The 17,293-nt window shown below is 34.6% G+C and overlaps 1 protein-coding gene across 42 annotated transcripts in view; it reads left to right on the top strand.

Annotated features, from left to right (window-relative positions):
- The window catches only part of LOC145295927 (tudor domain-containing protein 7-like), a 336,149-nt gene that overhangs the window by 54,239 nt on the left and 264,617 nt on the right, over nt 1-17,293 (top strand). For 33 of the 42 annotated variants that reach the window (XM_080141773.1, XM_080141767.1, XM_080141753.1 and 30 more), the window contains exon 2: nt 15,067-15,096. The exons of the other annotated variants lie outside the window; for them this stretch is intronic. Coding sequence is in view for 12 of the 33 variants with exons in the window: in XM_080141769.1 (XP_079997895.1) it covers nt 15,067-15,096 (30 nt within the window). In the remaining 21 variants the exon portion in view is untranslated. The remainder of the gene's footprint in view (nt 1-15,066; nt 15,097-17,293) is intronic. 42 annotated transcript variants of the gene reach the window in all.

Below are 17,293 nucleotides of genomic sequence, written 5' to 3'. Positions count from 1 at the left end.
CAGAATATTCCGCGTTTCATCCACGCTAGGATTCATCAGCCTGATGAATCCTAGTGTGGATGAAACATGGAATATTCTGTATAGCTTAATTGCCATATATATTTTATAACTTATGTGTATATGTATATATATATATATATATGTGTGTGTGTGTGTGTGTGTGTATATATATATATATATATATATATAATTTTTTTATGTGCATAAAAGATTAATAATAAAACTGTGTGTGTATATATATATATATATATATATATATATATATATATATATGAAATGGTCACACAATTTTATTAATATAGAGATTTAACTCTGTTAAATTTCTTTTTACATGTATTAGAACGCGTGATCAACATAATGAATACTGTTTCAGTCTATGAAATCAGCTCAGCCAAGTTAACATTCAGTATTATTTATTGTGATCATTTCTACCCTGATATAGCTGGGGAAAAACTAATCCCCTTCCCCCAGTTATGCATAAAATGGCTTCCGCTGCTAGTGTGTAACTTGCAGTTTCAATTACAAAAATCTACCTTTGTTTTTATTTTTTTCCAATTTCTACATCAGCATTATATTTGTCTATCTTCCCATATCTACTTTAGCAAGGAATGCCTTCCCCCTACCAACTTTTAAATATAGACTAGCGAAAATTTATTTTAAAATGTGATTTTTATCCACAAAGGAAAAATACTAAAATATGGTTGTTGTTGCTGCTGCTGCCCAACCCCCAACGTCCTCATGTTACGAATGGGTTTCAGAATAGACACCCCCAACTCCTCATGATAAGAATGACTATCGGAACGCAGTAAGCAGCGAGGGTGGAGAGAGGTGAAAAACAAAAAAACAAAATGTTAATGTTGACTGGTTACTTACCGGCCTCCATGAATAAACATAGTTTGTCTTAAGTTTTATTAAAAAGCAGGAATTTATATAAGAACGAAAACATGTAATCATCCTAAGGAAATGAAGCAAAACTTCTTTCATGTATTTATCAATTATTTTTTTTATTAATTACTGCAGTACTTGGTTTCAAATAGTTCACTTACCACTATAAAAAATAAAACCAAAATAAACCCAAAACACCAATTCAAAGAAAACACCCCAAAAACAAATGAAGGTTTATCGTTTCATGTCGATACAAAAAAAATAAAAAGCAAAAACAGGCAAAGTAATAAAACTGTTTGAATTCGACAAAAAAAAAAAAAAAATAACTGAGAAAAATGGATAAAAAACGTGAAAAGTTATGTATTTAGCGCAAGTCGTAACTGTTTAAATGTTAAAACTTCAAAAAAAAAAAAAAATCTGTTACATTTGTACGAATGCGGATCCAATATCAACTGCTCCACCACGACCGTATTGAAATAACGTGTTTTTTTTTGTTTTTTTTCAAGTTAAACCAAATAATTAGATGCGGTAATGTAATGAGATCAATCCGTGTCAATGATTCTCTCTCTCTGCCGTTACAATGATTTTATCTCTATATCTCTTTCTCCCTTTCTCTCTTTCTGTCTCCGTCGGTATCTCTCTTTTTCGTTCCGATACAGTGGTTGAATGTAAACGAAACAGATATAACACTCGCTCTGATCTGTCTGTCTTTCTCTCTCCCTCAAAATACATTTAGAGAGAGTGAGAAGCAAATACCTCTGTGCTGTTCAGCAATCGCTTTATTTAATGTAAAACACCAGCCTCCTGTATTGGTAGATGCCATGTTGGATAACAGCTTGCATGTTCGTTTTAGTTAACAAAATTGTGATCTGGAATAAGATCTGTCTGGTCTAAGCCAATCAGAATAGCAAAAATGTTATAAGGGAGAATTTATTATTTTTCGAATCGATGGATGGGAATTTAAAGTTTGGACTATTAGTTTATGAATCAGTTATGAATATCCATACCATGTGTATAAATCCCTGCGGTGTTTATGGGGATCAGTAATAAGACTTCAGCAATAGGGGGAAAAATTGTGACTAGTTCCTCTTGTAGGTTAATGCGATAGTGCTGGTGTAGCTACTCAAAAGGAATCTAGGATTATATTCGAACACCTGAATGTGTCAGAAACGTATTTATAAAGTTACATAAGATAGTGCCTATCAGGCTAGACATAAGCAATTTGTATGTGGCATCTGTTTTTGTAAACCTACAGTATTTTGGTCCAGAGGGAAAAAACTGTGCCTCTTTTATTATATATAGGGATTAAATTAGAAATGAAATATATATTATACTGTTTGCTTTTTTATTTATTAAAAAATTCAACTTTTGAACAAAACTTTTAACATCAAAGTTAAAACAAACCAAAAAAAAAAAGATGAATTTTAGAATCATCTAAAGATTATTATTAATGAAAGTAATCTCCTGGGATCAGTGTAGTATATGTTGCTTTCTTGGTCAGTGAATTATAGTTGTAGACTGGGACAATTAAAATTTTTTGTCCCAATCCAGAGTGCCTTTTTTAAAGGCAAGAGATTGGATTTTCCCTGAATTAAAAAACCAACCTTGTACCTTTCTCTGCTCTCGTTTAGATGCAAGTAAAAAGGGACAAAAAATTTCATATTTATGATTTTGCGATCCTGGAAAATCCAACTTGTTAAAAATAGACTTTAACTTAAAAAAAAAAAATATATATATATATATAATTTTTTTTTTTTTTTTTACATGGGGGTCACCACTTATCAAGGCCCGAAGACCACTCAGGGATAAGGGTTATTGTGTGTACAGTAATCAATGAGATAGTATTGTAGTAATCATTAGTATTGGAGATTTGATAAAGTGTCTTACTTAAGGAGGCGGTTTGTCAGGAGTTTGTTTATGTTAGACTTGAAGACATCCAAGTTGTAGTCGGGTGGGAAGCAGGCAAGCAGCAGAGAGTTCCACTGGCGTGCAGTTCTAAGAAAGAAGCTTTGCTCATGGAATCTACGTTTGGATTTAGGCACAGATAAAGAGTGGGGAAAATTATTGACAGTAGTTTCAGCCAGACGGGTATTTCTCGTGAAAGATTGGCGAGGAAGGACGAGAGATTGGAGCTCAGACGAGCACCTGCCATGGAAATAACGATAAAACAAAGACAGGCTCGCAATGTCTCTTCTGTGGGAGAGAGGTTGCAGGGAAGAGAAAAGGGCATCCCCCACTAAACCACAAAGGCTATTTTGTACTCTGTCAAGGAAGGATAGGCTGTTTTTAGCAGCTCCTGCCCAGATGTGGCAGCAGTACTCCATCCTTGGACGTACTTGGCTTTTATACAGATAGAGAATTGCATCAGTAGTGAGATATCTTCTGGAGCGGTAGAAGGATCCCACCATTTTCCCAGCGTCCTTGGCAACAGATCTGATGTACGTGTTCCATTTCAATTCAGGAGTAAAGGTCAAACCCAGAAGCTTGTCAAAACATGGAGCCTCCCCAAGACGAGAGCCATCCATTTCAATTGATGCCAGATAAGGGGTCCTGGATATGACTATAACTATATCCAGTGAGGAGGCCCCAGCTTGTGGGCTTTGGGGAGTGTGGAGCCACCCTTTAATTACCATTGCTCTCAGGTCCACTCTGACCCGGAGTGGTAGTACCTGTTAGGGTTCCAACTATGGGTTGAATAGAAACTAACTTAAAAACAACAAATATATTCATTAAAAATTTTTTCTTCAAAATCTTTGGATTCAGCATTAAATAATCTGAAAAGGGGTGATATGCCGTAAAACAACCAACCAACCAACCAACCAGCTAGATGGGGATCAGAGCCTTGATGATGTAAAGATATAAGCTTGGTTTTAGATGCATTAAAAGTGACCAGCCACCTCTTCCCCCACTGTACCACGCGCTCAAGATCAGAGGAGAGAGAATTAGAGAGAACTTTGTCATTTACGGCCTTTGATGTGTTGCCATAGATGGTCGTGTCATCAGCATAGATGTCAACGAATGATTTAAGTATGGCGTTTTGGGAGATCATTGATGTAGATCAGGAAGAGAGTTGGGCCCAGGATGGATCCCTGAGGGACTCCAGATCCAGCATTAATACTGTGGGCATCTGATTTCTGCCCATCAACCACTACTCTTATGAAAACTATCAGAGAGAAATGATTTAATTATTGAGAAAACATTTCCAGTGATACGGTAGCTGGAAATCTTGTGAAGTAGGCCCTTATGCCATACCTTATCGAAGGCCTTCGATATGTCAAGAGCAATTGCCCTGGAAAGGAAGCCTTTGTCAAGAGATTCACTAATCCTATGAGATATAACCGTTAGCATATCTGCTGTAGATCTTGCAGAGCGGAAACCATATTGCATGTCACTAAGAAGGTTGTTTCTGTTGAGGTGGTTGACTACTTTATTTAATATGGATTCCAACAACTTACTCATGACACAGAGGAGACTTATTGGTCTGTACTGAGAGGGAGATGACTTATTACCTGAATTCTTAAATACAGGGCATACTGATGAGGTTTTCCAAGGTGTTGGAAAGCAGTTCCCCTTAAGGCAAGGCTTAAACAGTTTTGTAAGTATGGGGGCAAGTTCTGGTTGGAGCTTTTTCAGTGCTATAACTAGAGTGCCGTCTGGGCCAGTTGCTTTACTGGAATCAAGGTTCTTGATTAGTTTGGCGACCTCATGCACAGATATTTGTATGTTGCATAGCGTGTTGTCTGTTATAGGGGGAAATACAGGGAGTTGATGGCTTTTGTTGCATAGAGTAGAATTAACTGCAAAGTTCTTGGCAAATAATCTGGCCTTGTCTGATGCTGACGAGATGACCTCAGGTCCATTGATGATGGTTGGGATAGAACGCACGCTTCTGTTCAAGATCCTGTTTGCTATTTGCCAAAACTGGTGGGAACCAAGCCGCTGCTCAGCTACTTTGGATTTAACTGACTGAGCATATAGCTTTCTTACATTTTTCATTACTCTTTTACAGTGGTTGCTGGCATTCCTGAAAGCAGCTTTAGTCTCAGTACATCTATTACGTTGGTAGCTATGGAAAAAGTGATTTCTGTGCGCGATGGCAACAGCACATTCAGGGGAAAACCATGGCTGGCTGTTAGGTTTTTGTTGGAATTTTTTGGATGGTATGAATCTGTCTATGCCTACAATTAACCATTCGGTCAGGTCTGATACTATGGAGGACTCGTCCTTTTTAAATATGGAATGCAGAGGTAGATCAGATATAAATGTATGGAAGCTATCCCAGTCAGCCATAGCGTATCGATATACAGTACAGTGGAGAGGTACATCTGAAGACTTATTACATTTCATTTTTATCTTAACTACTACAACAGAGTGGTCGGAGGATCCTAGAGGAGATAGAACGGAACATGAACATAGCTCAGGGGAAGTTGTGAGGAAAAGGTCTAGAAGGCTTGCATACTGACCGGTAGTATCGGGCACACGGGTGGCTTTGTGAACAATCTGAGTGAGGTTATAGGTAGTGGCAAAATCATGACAGAACCTCCCCTCGTCATCGGTTTTATTTGAGTGGGTCAGCCATTCCACATTATGGACATTGAAGTCACCGCAAATGTGAATGTTAGCCGAAGGATGAGCAGACAGGATGTGGTCAATTTTCTCAGATATGCTCTTAAAGATAGTAACCCCACTGTTGTGGGGGCAATAGAGGGCAAATATAAATGCAGTGGTGTAAGCTAGTGCAACCCTGAAGCACATATAAGGAAAATTAGGGTCTTCTCTGGAGATATCTCTACCACATGGAAAGCCATCTTTGATGTAGGCACATATTCCATGCCCATGGCGATATTGGGGGTCAGATTTAGATGTTAAGCTTAAGTATCCTTTAATTATGAATTCGTCTAGGGAAGTGGTTGGTCCTATGCCAGTTTCACTTAGAAAGAATATGTCCAGTTTCGTCTCCTGTAATTGTGTTTCAACCTCTGGAAGGTTGGAACGTAGACACCTGATGTTGGAGAAGGAGACCTGGTAGTAGGGGTCTACGTTGGAGGATGGGGTTCTAGGTTTATTCGTGTTTCTTTTTTTTTTTGAGATTTGTCATGTTGAGGTTTTGGGATTTTTTTTTTTTTTTTTTTTTGTAGCACATAAGGTAAAGCTGTAACAATTACCCACTAGTATGGCATCGAGACACCCTACCAGAAACTACTGTATGGTTCAGAATCCATTCACCAAATGGCAATACAGCAGCCCCGGTACCTTGCACCTGCTGATAGGACAATCTCCTTAGTGGTTAATCCAAGGTTCGGGTCCCTGACTATCAGGCGGGTAACGTCAGCCCAGATGAAACGTTTATCTCCAGCACCCTTACTAATGACATGACCACAAGGATAGACATAGAAACAGAAATTTTCCGACATCTCAGGCTACTGTTTACAAAGTACTACCGACCTGGAAAGCAGCTTTTTCTTCACCCTTTGTCAGAAAAATCATGCATTGGAAATGAGGACTGAAGGACAAAATAGGAGAAGCGAGAGTGACTGGAGCTGCCGATAACACATCCACATGCATTATCTACTCTCCATTAAAAAAGGGGGGGGGTGAGAAGGACTTATTAATGTCTACTTAGTATAAGTCCGTTGCCCCATTCCCAGCTTAGGGTAGTACTTGGAGATAATCTCCCCTGCCATGTTAATGCATAGATACTTTTTGCCTTCATTAGATAATATGCAAATATAATTTGGGAAATGTTAAATTTCATGGGAGATTTTTTTCTTTTTTTTTCTCGTTTTAAATATAAGAAAAAAAGTATTGGTTAATAATAGATATTTGAGAATAAACATTTAGGAAAAAGATAGATAAAAAAAAACAAGACAAATATTCAGGATTAAAGTCAAACCTGGAATAAAATTAAATTCAACATTGAATTATCTATCTTATGCGAGAATGTTCAACCATGGAACTTTTTTCAAATTGAAAGTCTGCTTATTTTTAACTGTTTAAAAATCTGGTTAAGAAGTGATACCTTTAGGGTTCCGTATTAACTTTAGACTAGCTAGAAGTAATGCATACTTTAGAGAAAGAAAAAAAAAAGCCGCATGTTTTTGTTGGATCAAAATCAAACGTTTAACATTTTCTCCTGAAGATACAAACTTCGTTAACTTGTTTGTTCTTCCATTGTGAACACATTTCTTTTGAAATCTTTTTTGTTTTTTGTCATTTCCAACTTCTTTTTCGTTGTATTATTTGCTATTTTTTTTTTTTTCTTTTAACTTTTTTTTGTTGGATGACTAATGAAATATTAGAGATTCAAAGTACCCAATAAATTTGAACTAAACTTGGTATGCGGATAGATGATACTGATATATATATATATATAATTAGATTGGTGCAAAAATAATGCCGTTTTTTGACGTTCAACTTAAAAAAATCATAACTCCTTTCATACTAAACTTTATTAATCGAAACAAGAACCATTAGAATTGACACATTTTTGTCAACGAGAAACAAGTTTGTTTATCCCATCAGCATAGAAATCCAGAGTTCTGAAAGCGATGAAGTCATTGAAGGCAGATTCAGCATCATCTCGGCTTTTGAAGCATTTTTCGTGCAAGGAGTTGTCGAGATGCTTGAAAAAATGATTATTGATGGGCGAGAGGTCTGGTGAATATGGTGGATGAGGTAATCTCGTAGCCCAATTTGTTCAGCTTCTGCTGGTCAGTTGAGCAACATGCGGGCGAGTGTTGTCATGGAGAATTGGCCCTTCATATTGACCAATCTCGGACACATATGTTAAAGCTTCTGGTGCATTTTGTCAATTTGTCGGCAGTACTTCTTTGCTATAAGACCAGCTGCAGACCCCTACACAATCACCATAACCTATTTTTAGTGCAATTTTGGCAACTTCGGGGAAGTGTTGTGGAGCTCTTCCAACATTCAATCACGATGCTGAATGTCGCTGGTTGTCGTAGAGGATGCTACCAGATCAGGCTGCCTATTGGCTTTCTGAGACAAAATGCACCTACATCGATTTGTTTTTGTTTTCTATTCTATTTTGTAAAACTTAATTATGTTCTACAAAACCAAAACAAAATCAACAGCCCCTTCCCTCCCCCTTTCTTTTTCTTTCCTTACTTCCCGGTCCTGGATATGATCTTAAACTATATCTGATGGTGAGGTCCTAGTTTGCGGGCTTTGGGGAGCGTGGAGCCACCCTTTAATTGCCATTGCTCCCAGGTCCACTCTGACCCGGAGTGGTAGTACCTGTTAGGGTCCCAACTATGGGTTAAATAGAAAGAAAAAAATACATTCTATTAAAAAATTATTCTTCAAAATCTGGTCAGATTCCACTTGACCCAGTGGTCCTGGGTATGACCTTAAACTATATCCGATGGTGAAGCCCCAGCTTGTGGGCTTTGGGGAGTGTGGAGCCACCCCTTAATTGCCATTTGTCCCAGGTCCATTCTGACCCAGAGTGGTAGTACCTGTTAGGGTCCCAACTATGGGTTAAATAGAAACTTTTTTGAAAAAAAAATCAAATGTTCTATTAAACTTTTTCTTCAAAATAACTGGATCGGCATTAAATGACCTAGAAAGGGTTGATATACCATAAAACAAACAATCCAAACATCACAATCCGCTTGAGAAATGGTTTTTTTTTGTTGCGCTGAAGGAGCGTAGAAGACACCTCAAAACAATGATTTTTTTTTTATTATCGTTCAATTCATGCGGCACTCATTTATCCAACTTTTTTGACTTCCCTATTTACTTTAAATGGCGAACAAATGTTGAGTAGTCGACCTTGAGTTCAACAGCAAATTCTCATGTGGTTTTGCGAGGATCGATTTCAATTAAGGGTTTCAATTGTTCATGATCAATTGCAGTTGGCCGGACGCTACTGTCTTCATCTTCAAGCCTTTTGTCATCATTGCAAAATTTCTTGAAACACCATTGTGCCACAGATTCATTAGTGATTCCTGGGCCAAATGCATCATTGATATCACAAGCTGTCTCAGCAGCTTTCGGCCTAGTTTGAACTGAAACAAGAAAATTGTGTAGATTTGAATTTTGTCCATGCTGTCGAAAAGCCTGCAAAAAAAAATGAATGAAGAGATTGAGAACAGTAATAAATAACATGATTTGATAGAGCGAAAAACGGGTTTCAAAATGATATATAACATGGCTATATATATATATATGAATTCAGAAATCTATGAATATAAAGGTGAAAATGTGTTTGTATATTTTGCAAAAACTTTCGACACAGGTCACGGATTTTCGCCAGATCGGTATCATTTTAAAGTTACAACCTTCGCCCGACAAATATCGAAAAATTGGCCAAAAACGTTAATTTCTTCATCCTGAAATCAGCAGTTTCCTACAGGGTCGGGGGGGGGGTCAGCAAAAACTGTCCTCTCATAACGAGTTCGGTTCTACGCATGCGCAAACGACGTCATAACCTGATTTAGTTTAAATAATTGAAAAAGCGACACAATTCCGTCAACGTCATCTTAGCTCAGTTGCTAAGAGCGCGGCCTCATTATCTAAAGATTTTGGGTTCGAATCGTGGTGTGAGATGTCTTTCTTTTTTTTTTTTTGATTTTTTAAAATATAATATTGAAGCAGGGTTATTTAAGCCATTTTTCACGTAACATTTGTTTTTCTGTTTCGCGTTTGCCTTACATTAGTTTTTTTTACTTCGCTTATTCTTAGGTTTTCATTAATACCCCTCACCCCCGTTGACCACACACACCCCAAAACACCCGGGCAACGCCGGGTACCCCCCGCTAGTCTATATATATATAAGGCAAAGTGTGTGACCATTTCGTGTATGTCTCGCAAAGGCTTCTTTCCCACATGCTCCCGGGTTCGTTACTATCGCTTACAACTGTTTATATAGGCCCTAGATAATATCAAGGATTTGGGAAAGCGCATAGCGTATAGATTTATTTACGTTGACTTTTACAAAATTATTGCTATTTTGGCTTCTCGCGTGTTGGTTGGGCTTTTTTGTATAAAAAGTGAAACTAATTCAAAGTTAACAATGTTCTCGGCATCGCGCCGGGAAACGTCCAGAAGCAATCAACTTTGATCAATGTGGGGACAAACTCCTCTCATATCAGACAATTGCTAATCAATCTGGACAATGGGGAGCTGCTTTCTTCCTCCCCAACATCTGTTGGGGAAAAAACCAGTGAAAGTTGGGTAAACAAACCCAAGTTAACTGAGTGACTTTTATTGCTGCCACCTGTCAATAGTTAAATAAGTAAATTCATACGTGTTTCCCTTGTATGTCTCCGTGGCCCAGTGGTTAACGTCGTATGTCTTTTTTTCACACTTAAATTCCCAACTTTGCCTCAAGGGTTTGGGTTCGATCCTCATACTCACCTACAAAAACTTTATTTTTTATTCTAGCATTTTAGGACAGTTGACCAATTTATTTTTTATGGGAGATTATGTGTCTTTTTTTCTTTTCTTTTTTTTAAGGAAAGATCTTTTTTGATCCTTATGTAGTCTACCGAGGAGTTTTTACCACTCAGACTTAGCGTTATTGTTAGGGCTAAAGAAGGTTTTAGGAAGAGGTTTGCCACTCCTACCTATCTTCCTACCTATCTGAATTAAGGGAGCTTATTTTTTGTTGTTAAGGTGTTTGACACGTATTGTGAGACTTTACAAAGTACGACGAACAGACAAAAATAAATGTTATTTAAAACAAGTGATGTCACTCTAACAGAAAACGTGATGTTTGGAAAAGTATCAAGTATTTTTTGACCATCTATTTAAATATAAAAAAAGAACTTTTACTTAAGCTGACAAATAATTCACAAATTTTAAATGTGATTTTTTTTAATTACATCTCATGCCTTTTTCTACTGTTTTTATTTCTCAGCTTTGCTAGAAACTGAGCACCACCTACAAATATTTAAATATGGATTTTGCATTTTTTTTTCTTTTTTGATAATCGGGTAGATTAGTTTCCATATGATAATAATCCGCTGAAAACATTGTAAAAAAGATGAAAATTAAAAGAAAATTTAGAGGGGGTGTACCACTCGTACACATGAACAAAAAAAAATCATATTTCACATTGTCGGCTATTCAAAGCAAAACACAATATTTTAAAAATCGATCTGGAATAAAAATCAACAACAAAAAAACGTTTGTTGTTTACAGTTGTATTATCGCTGCTGATGCTATTACTAATACTACAAGACAGTTTACACTCAAACGCCAAACGATTTTTTTTTCCCGGGTATCATGATTTGAAATTGCTAGCTACCACAAGAGAAAACAACGTACAATTGTACTTTTAATGGATAAAAATAGTAAAAAGATTGTTTTATTTAACAGTGGGTGTCCGAAGAAAACTTTTCAAAATTTTCAATACTCGTCATGTTGAAGTCTTTTTTTACCACAACAAAAATAATGAGTGGTCAGAAGTATTTCATACACCTCAAACTATTAAAAGTGACATCTTTTCTGGTTAATTTACAAATTTCATGACAAAATTCTTAATACAAATGTGGTACAAGCATTTACAAATTGGGAAGCGCGGGGGGGGGGGATCATTACAAAACCTTACCAAAAACGCTGTTTTATGGTGTTCACGTTTTTATCGCTTTATTTGCTTAAAACTTTAAAAATATATAATGTACATTAATTATTTATTAATTCTTTTGAAAGTATTGTGGTATTTTGAGGACTTAAAGTGCTTTGGTTTGTAAAATATGATTAAGCAGAAGCTCCTTGAAATCTGATTGTTCAAATCGTTTTATCGTCCATGTGTATTGCTAATATATATAAATATATTTTTCAAAGCTTTTATTTTTAAAGATTTATTTAGATATTCAGTCTATGGGGAGTGTCACTGCTTGGTGTACTCTTTTGTCATATCAGCGGGGCCACAAATTTGCCAATTGCCACACCATGTAATGAAAACCTCTTTGAAAGCAAACCACCTGTAGGCCTTGAGTGGTAACTCTTGATGCCTTGGGACAGAATGCTGGTAATTAGGTCATTCTTCTACTTTGGTGCTTATTTAGACTATATCGGAGATCAGAGAAGTTTGATTTGATCAATTGGTTGGTCACGTCATACCATAGTTTCTATAAGTTCTTGAAAAAATCAAAATTTTTTTCCCACAAATACTGAAAAGTGTATTTTCTATCCAGTAGTATTTTCAAAAATTTTCTTTTAGGAGTAATATGTTCTAAGAATAATATTCCTACTTTGCTGAAATTTCCTTCTGAGACCAATGCATTTTAGGGACATAAAATAATCATCCTACCCATAGAATTATATTTGACAACTTTATTCGCCATTAAATAATCTATAGATGGTTGATATACCGTAACAGAACAAAACCAGACCACTCTTTCTTAATTTGACGGATTACAAAATCAACTTCACAATCTAGTGGGAGATAATCTCTTCGCTTTCCTACAACCCCTTTCTTACAGAAAAGACATTGCTAGTTATTCTCTGCACCTTCGTTGCTTCTTTGGTAGATGCTCGACTGAGCTCTAATCTTGGGCCCTTTATCCTTGAATAAAACATTGCAGCAAGTATTTGTCTAGCTACCACTTGCAAAGCACTTGCTTTTTTGTCTGTATACCTAACACGAAATGAAACTTTCATGAAGTTTCTTTCCAAGAACTTCTCACCTGTGAAACATTATTGGAGAACTGCTTCCCTACAGATTACAACATGGTCATTTTTGAGCCCAATACCTGTCAAGATGTTTTAATCAAATTTTGTTCATTTCATTCATCATTTACAATCCTCTCATAATACTGTTTCGTCATCCAATTTATATCCCTAACCCTTATGCTCAAGTGGATTTTGACCTTGATAAGTGGTGAAACATTAGTATATTAAAAAAAATGTGTTTCTTTTATGTATGATCTTAAACTACAGAGTTTGCATAGGCTTGAAAAGACCTTATTTCTATTATTACCTTGAAAATAGTATGTCCAGTAAAAATTTGTATCAGAATATTAAAAATAAAAGAGATAAATACTATGAAAACATATCTTTTAGATATTAAAAATGAATACATTCTACTGAAATGGCATTGTATTATTTTTTTTTTTGGATATTGTTGATACAAGAGTTACGTCCTTTATCACGAAACTACCCAATGTTGTTCATATACTTTACGGATGATAGCCAAAGTGAAATTAAAAAGTAAAACGAATTCAGTGCAGAGCAATTAACAATGCGGAAAACAACAAGATTTAATCTTGCTTGGGTGAGGCAATGTAAATATGAGCTAAAAATGATTCAAAATCACTAAATGACAAAGTAGAGTCATGTAATGGTGAGTTTAAGCAGTTAATAGTTGACCAGTTTTCTTGTGTATTACTGTAGAGGATTTTGTGTAAATAATTGTAACTTTTAAAACTACTTTATGGAATAAAGAGATAAATGAAAGTGACTTTTCCTGCTGTCAGTTACTAAGTTTTTTGGTTTATTATATCATTTTTTATCAACTTTTGTTTTGAAAACTGGAATTTTGTCTGGAGAAGGCCCTGAAAAGCCTTGGACAGAAAATTTGTAGTGAACTAATTCTGGTAGTCAGGGTCCATTTTGGGATATTTATGGAATATTGTCATTGCTTAGTAGCCTTTACTCTCTGGGTCACTGTAATCTGGCATGGACCATATCGATGGGTTAAATAGAACTAGTGTGTACAGTATATATATCTACACAAAACATGCTTCTAAAAAAAAAAAAAAAAAATCAGTATACAGATTATCCATATGCAAAACACATTTGTGACAAAATCACATAATATAACTTAATGAGGATTGATACACTGCAAATCCCAACTAACCAAATTTAAATGATGAATAAATGTGATAGAAATTATCAGATGAAATAACATTCTATCTTTATTGACAAGACAATAAAAAAAAAATAAAAGGTTGCTAAAGATTTACAGTTCAGTCTCCCAAGAACTTAGGTAAAAGAGTTGCTTTATGTATAAAGAAAATTTTAATTCCAACTGTCTGTTTGCATATTAGAGCATGCATAAATAGGATAGGCATAGTACGTATGCATGTATATTACCATACCTGTTTCATTAATGAGAGTATTATGAAGCTTTGTCTTTCCTAAATATAGAGAGAAGTCTTATCTGTCATTTCAGAAATATTTTCATTCACAAAAGTCTACAATAACAAAGAAAGAAAAGGATTTACAAAAATCCAGAAAGTCCCAGAACTTCCAAAAAAGATCGAGAGCGTGCTAGAATATCTTAATACTGGGTGGCACTCTCTATAAAAGTGGTTATTGCGCTAACTCAGCAATTATTGGTTTGTCGATATGGTGATTCCAGGGTTATAAATCCAGATGAAAGAATTTTCTTTAAAACCTTCTAGTAACAAAAAGTAAATTCTTTTAAAATATTTCTGACCAAAGATACCATGAATTTAAAATTGTAATTTTTCATGTGAGTAATTAAACTTCTTAGCATACTCTCTCTCCTAATACTCTCATCCATTTCCATGCCACTTAGTTTACCAACTACATTATCATCTTTAGTACATTTTTTTTTTGTTTTTCGTTTGTTAAATTTTTTTTGTTGCGATTATATTTAAAGTTATTTCTTTGTTGTCTACATTTAATTTCTTACTTTTTTAAACTTTTAACCATGTAACAATATGTATATATGAGCTCATTTGTAGGTGTGTGCTATTTTCTTGGGGTCTTTCAGCCCTAAAGGGTCTAGGTTAAATTGTGACATGCATGTGTTGAATTTGGAAGAAAACACTGTATGAGTTTTATACTACTAAGACGATATGGAAGTGACTATGGTTGTGCTATGGTTGGTTGAAATAGACTGCTGAGTTGAACTTCTGTATACTACAGTTGATACATAAAACATTTGCTGACACTTTTAAAATCCTTTTTCCAAAAGGACTGGATTCAATGTTGATATCCAATAAAACAAACAGTCAGTTTTTTAACTGTTAATTTTATTAAGTAAGATTAAGTTTAAATTTAAAAATAGAAATTGACTCCTTGTTTTTTTAAATTTTGATTTTATTATAAAATGACAGTCCTTTTCCAAATTTTAAGATGTAAAGATTTAAACCATATTTACCTTATTTCCTGGAGTGTATTTTTGTATTCTCTTGCTGGTTACTTGTAATTGACAGTTTGTTGTTTCTTTATTGTATACAGATTACAGATCCCATTGCTATCCTCTGCAAGGTAATGACTTTTTAGATATTTTTGCTGTTGTAATGCTTAATGTTGTAACATCACTACTGCACATATTTTGATTTTAGTTCATTTTGGAAAATTACATTCATTTTAAAAGAATGATCATAAAAGCTGATCCATTCCAAGTTATTACTTGGAAGATTTTTGTTCATTATTGAAATAAATCATTTTTGTAATATATATTATCAACAGGAATTGTTAATCATCTCCCAACTCACATATCCATTTAAATGTTTGTTTAAAGATCTTCATATGTTGTTTGAAATTTCTTTTCATGGATTAAATCTGGTTTTCATAAATAAAGTTCTATAATAAACGTTTAAATCTTTTTTTTTTTTAAATTTTGAAAATTGAACTATCTTTAAAGTCCTAAATTGAGCAAAATCTATTTGATGAGTCTATTTTTATTTTGTTCAATTACTTCCGAATATACATTATATACTAAGCAAAGTAATACTTAAAAAAACATATGCAAAAAAACTGGCTTTAAAAAATATGTATCAAATGTACAATGACTACTATATGAGCCATATTTCAGATACATAAGCTATTATTGATTTAAAATTATCTGAACTGTTTTGATGTTAACATGGATGTTTAATGTCTTCAAGAATTTTGCATTTATTCTATCTATAATATATAAGGCATGTGAGACCTCTACCTTTTTTTTTTATAAATCAGAAAAAGAAGTTTTTTTTCTTTAAATTTAAAGACTGATTTCTGCTGAATCGCTGAAGCTTTTATCCTATTTAATACATTTTAGATATTTATTCAATTACTTTTCAAAAACATCTAAAACTATTGATTATAGAGAATAAAATGATTCAATAAAATAAATAATGGAGAACAATTATGAAAATCTTTGAAATAATGCTAATAATTCTCATCGTTATAATCAATTTTGTTTCAACAATGAACATCTGTTTTGTAAGATTTAACGTTGACACTAGTTTTTGCAAATTCAATTCTCAAAAACAAAAATCCTCTGACCCCAATTATTGCTTCAGTGCTTTTATTTTTAGGGCGTTCCATTGTGATACTTTTAGTCTCTTTCTGATCTTATAACAAATTCCTAACACACACACACATTATAATGCTCGGTTAGAAATACTTTTGTTATTAGGAAATGAAATATAAAAACACATTAGAAATCACTGCAATTCCTCATTTATTAAATCTCATTGGTTGGATTGGATTTTGTGTCATTAAATATGTGCTTTTATTGCTTTCTTTTCTCATTATGAGATTGGGTATTTTCTTCCACATCTGTCACCTTTTTCAATTAAACATGAAATTATGAAAATCACAGGGATCTTAATTATGGAGCAAAAGGTTTCTCCCAACTTTCAAGTTCACCATTTTCCCGTTTTTTTTTTTTTTAATAGAATGATTTTAATTTGCGGGAAAAACTAGTAACTTTGTGACACTTAAAAAGATTTTAAATTTAAAATGAAACCGCTTTCAAAAAAGAATGTGTCATTTAGTGAAAGTTTAACATATATGAAACAATTGTAAAATAATGAATTACTAAAAATGGGTTGACATAACCTTAGATTGCCACTTGAGTTTATAATTTGACAGGAGTGCATTCAATATAGACACTTGAAAATTACTTAGTGACACCTACTCTAGCATTTATTGGCATGTTGCTCAGTGATGCTATCTAAACAATTCTGTTTGATATCGGACCAGGGTAACTGATCCTCTTGACTAGAATTGCCCTCCGCCTATCAATGCAACAAGAGGGCAGCAATTACGTACTTGTATTTAATCAAATACAAGTCTAATATGAATTCAATTGAAATTACTTTACTCATGCCACTTTTTTCCTATCTAGCAATGTAATATTTTACCCCCCCCTTCCCAAACAGAGTTCAAATGATTAAACTTATGGATGTTTTTATGGCAATCTCTTCAGACAAGGCATGAAGTCCCTTAATCTAAGAAACTAAAAAATAAGTATACTATTTCAAGGTCTAAAACCAACCTATGATAAGTGACCTGAATAGGTTCTGATCTAGAAAACATCAATTTTTTTCTCCATTTGTTACATTGCTCATGGAATGTGAGGACTAAAGGATAAAATAAAGGCAGCGAGAGTTATAAAGCTGCCGAAAGTCAACCCAAATTTTACTCTAACACTAAAGCCATCATTATTCCATGCGTGTGTTATTGTTACCACATT

Source organism: Euprymna scolopes, chromosome 16 (assembly GCF_053919585.1).
Source record: "Euprymna scolopes isolate OS-2025 chromosome 16, ASM5391958v1, whole genome shotgun sequence".
NCBI lineage: Eukaryota > Metazoa > Mollusca > Cephalopoda > Sepiida > Sepiolidae > Euprymna > Euprymna scolopes.
This window is presented reverse-complemented; position numbering and strand designations above follow the sequence as displayed.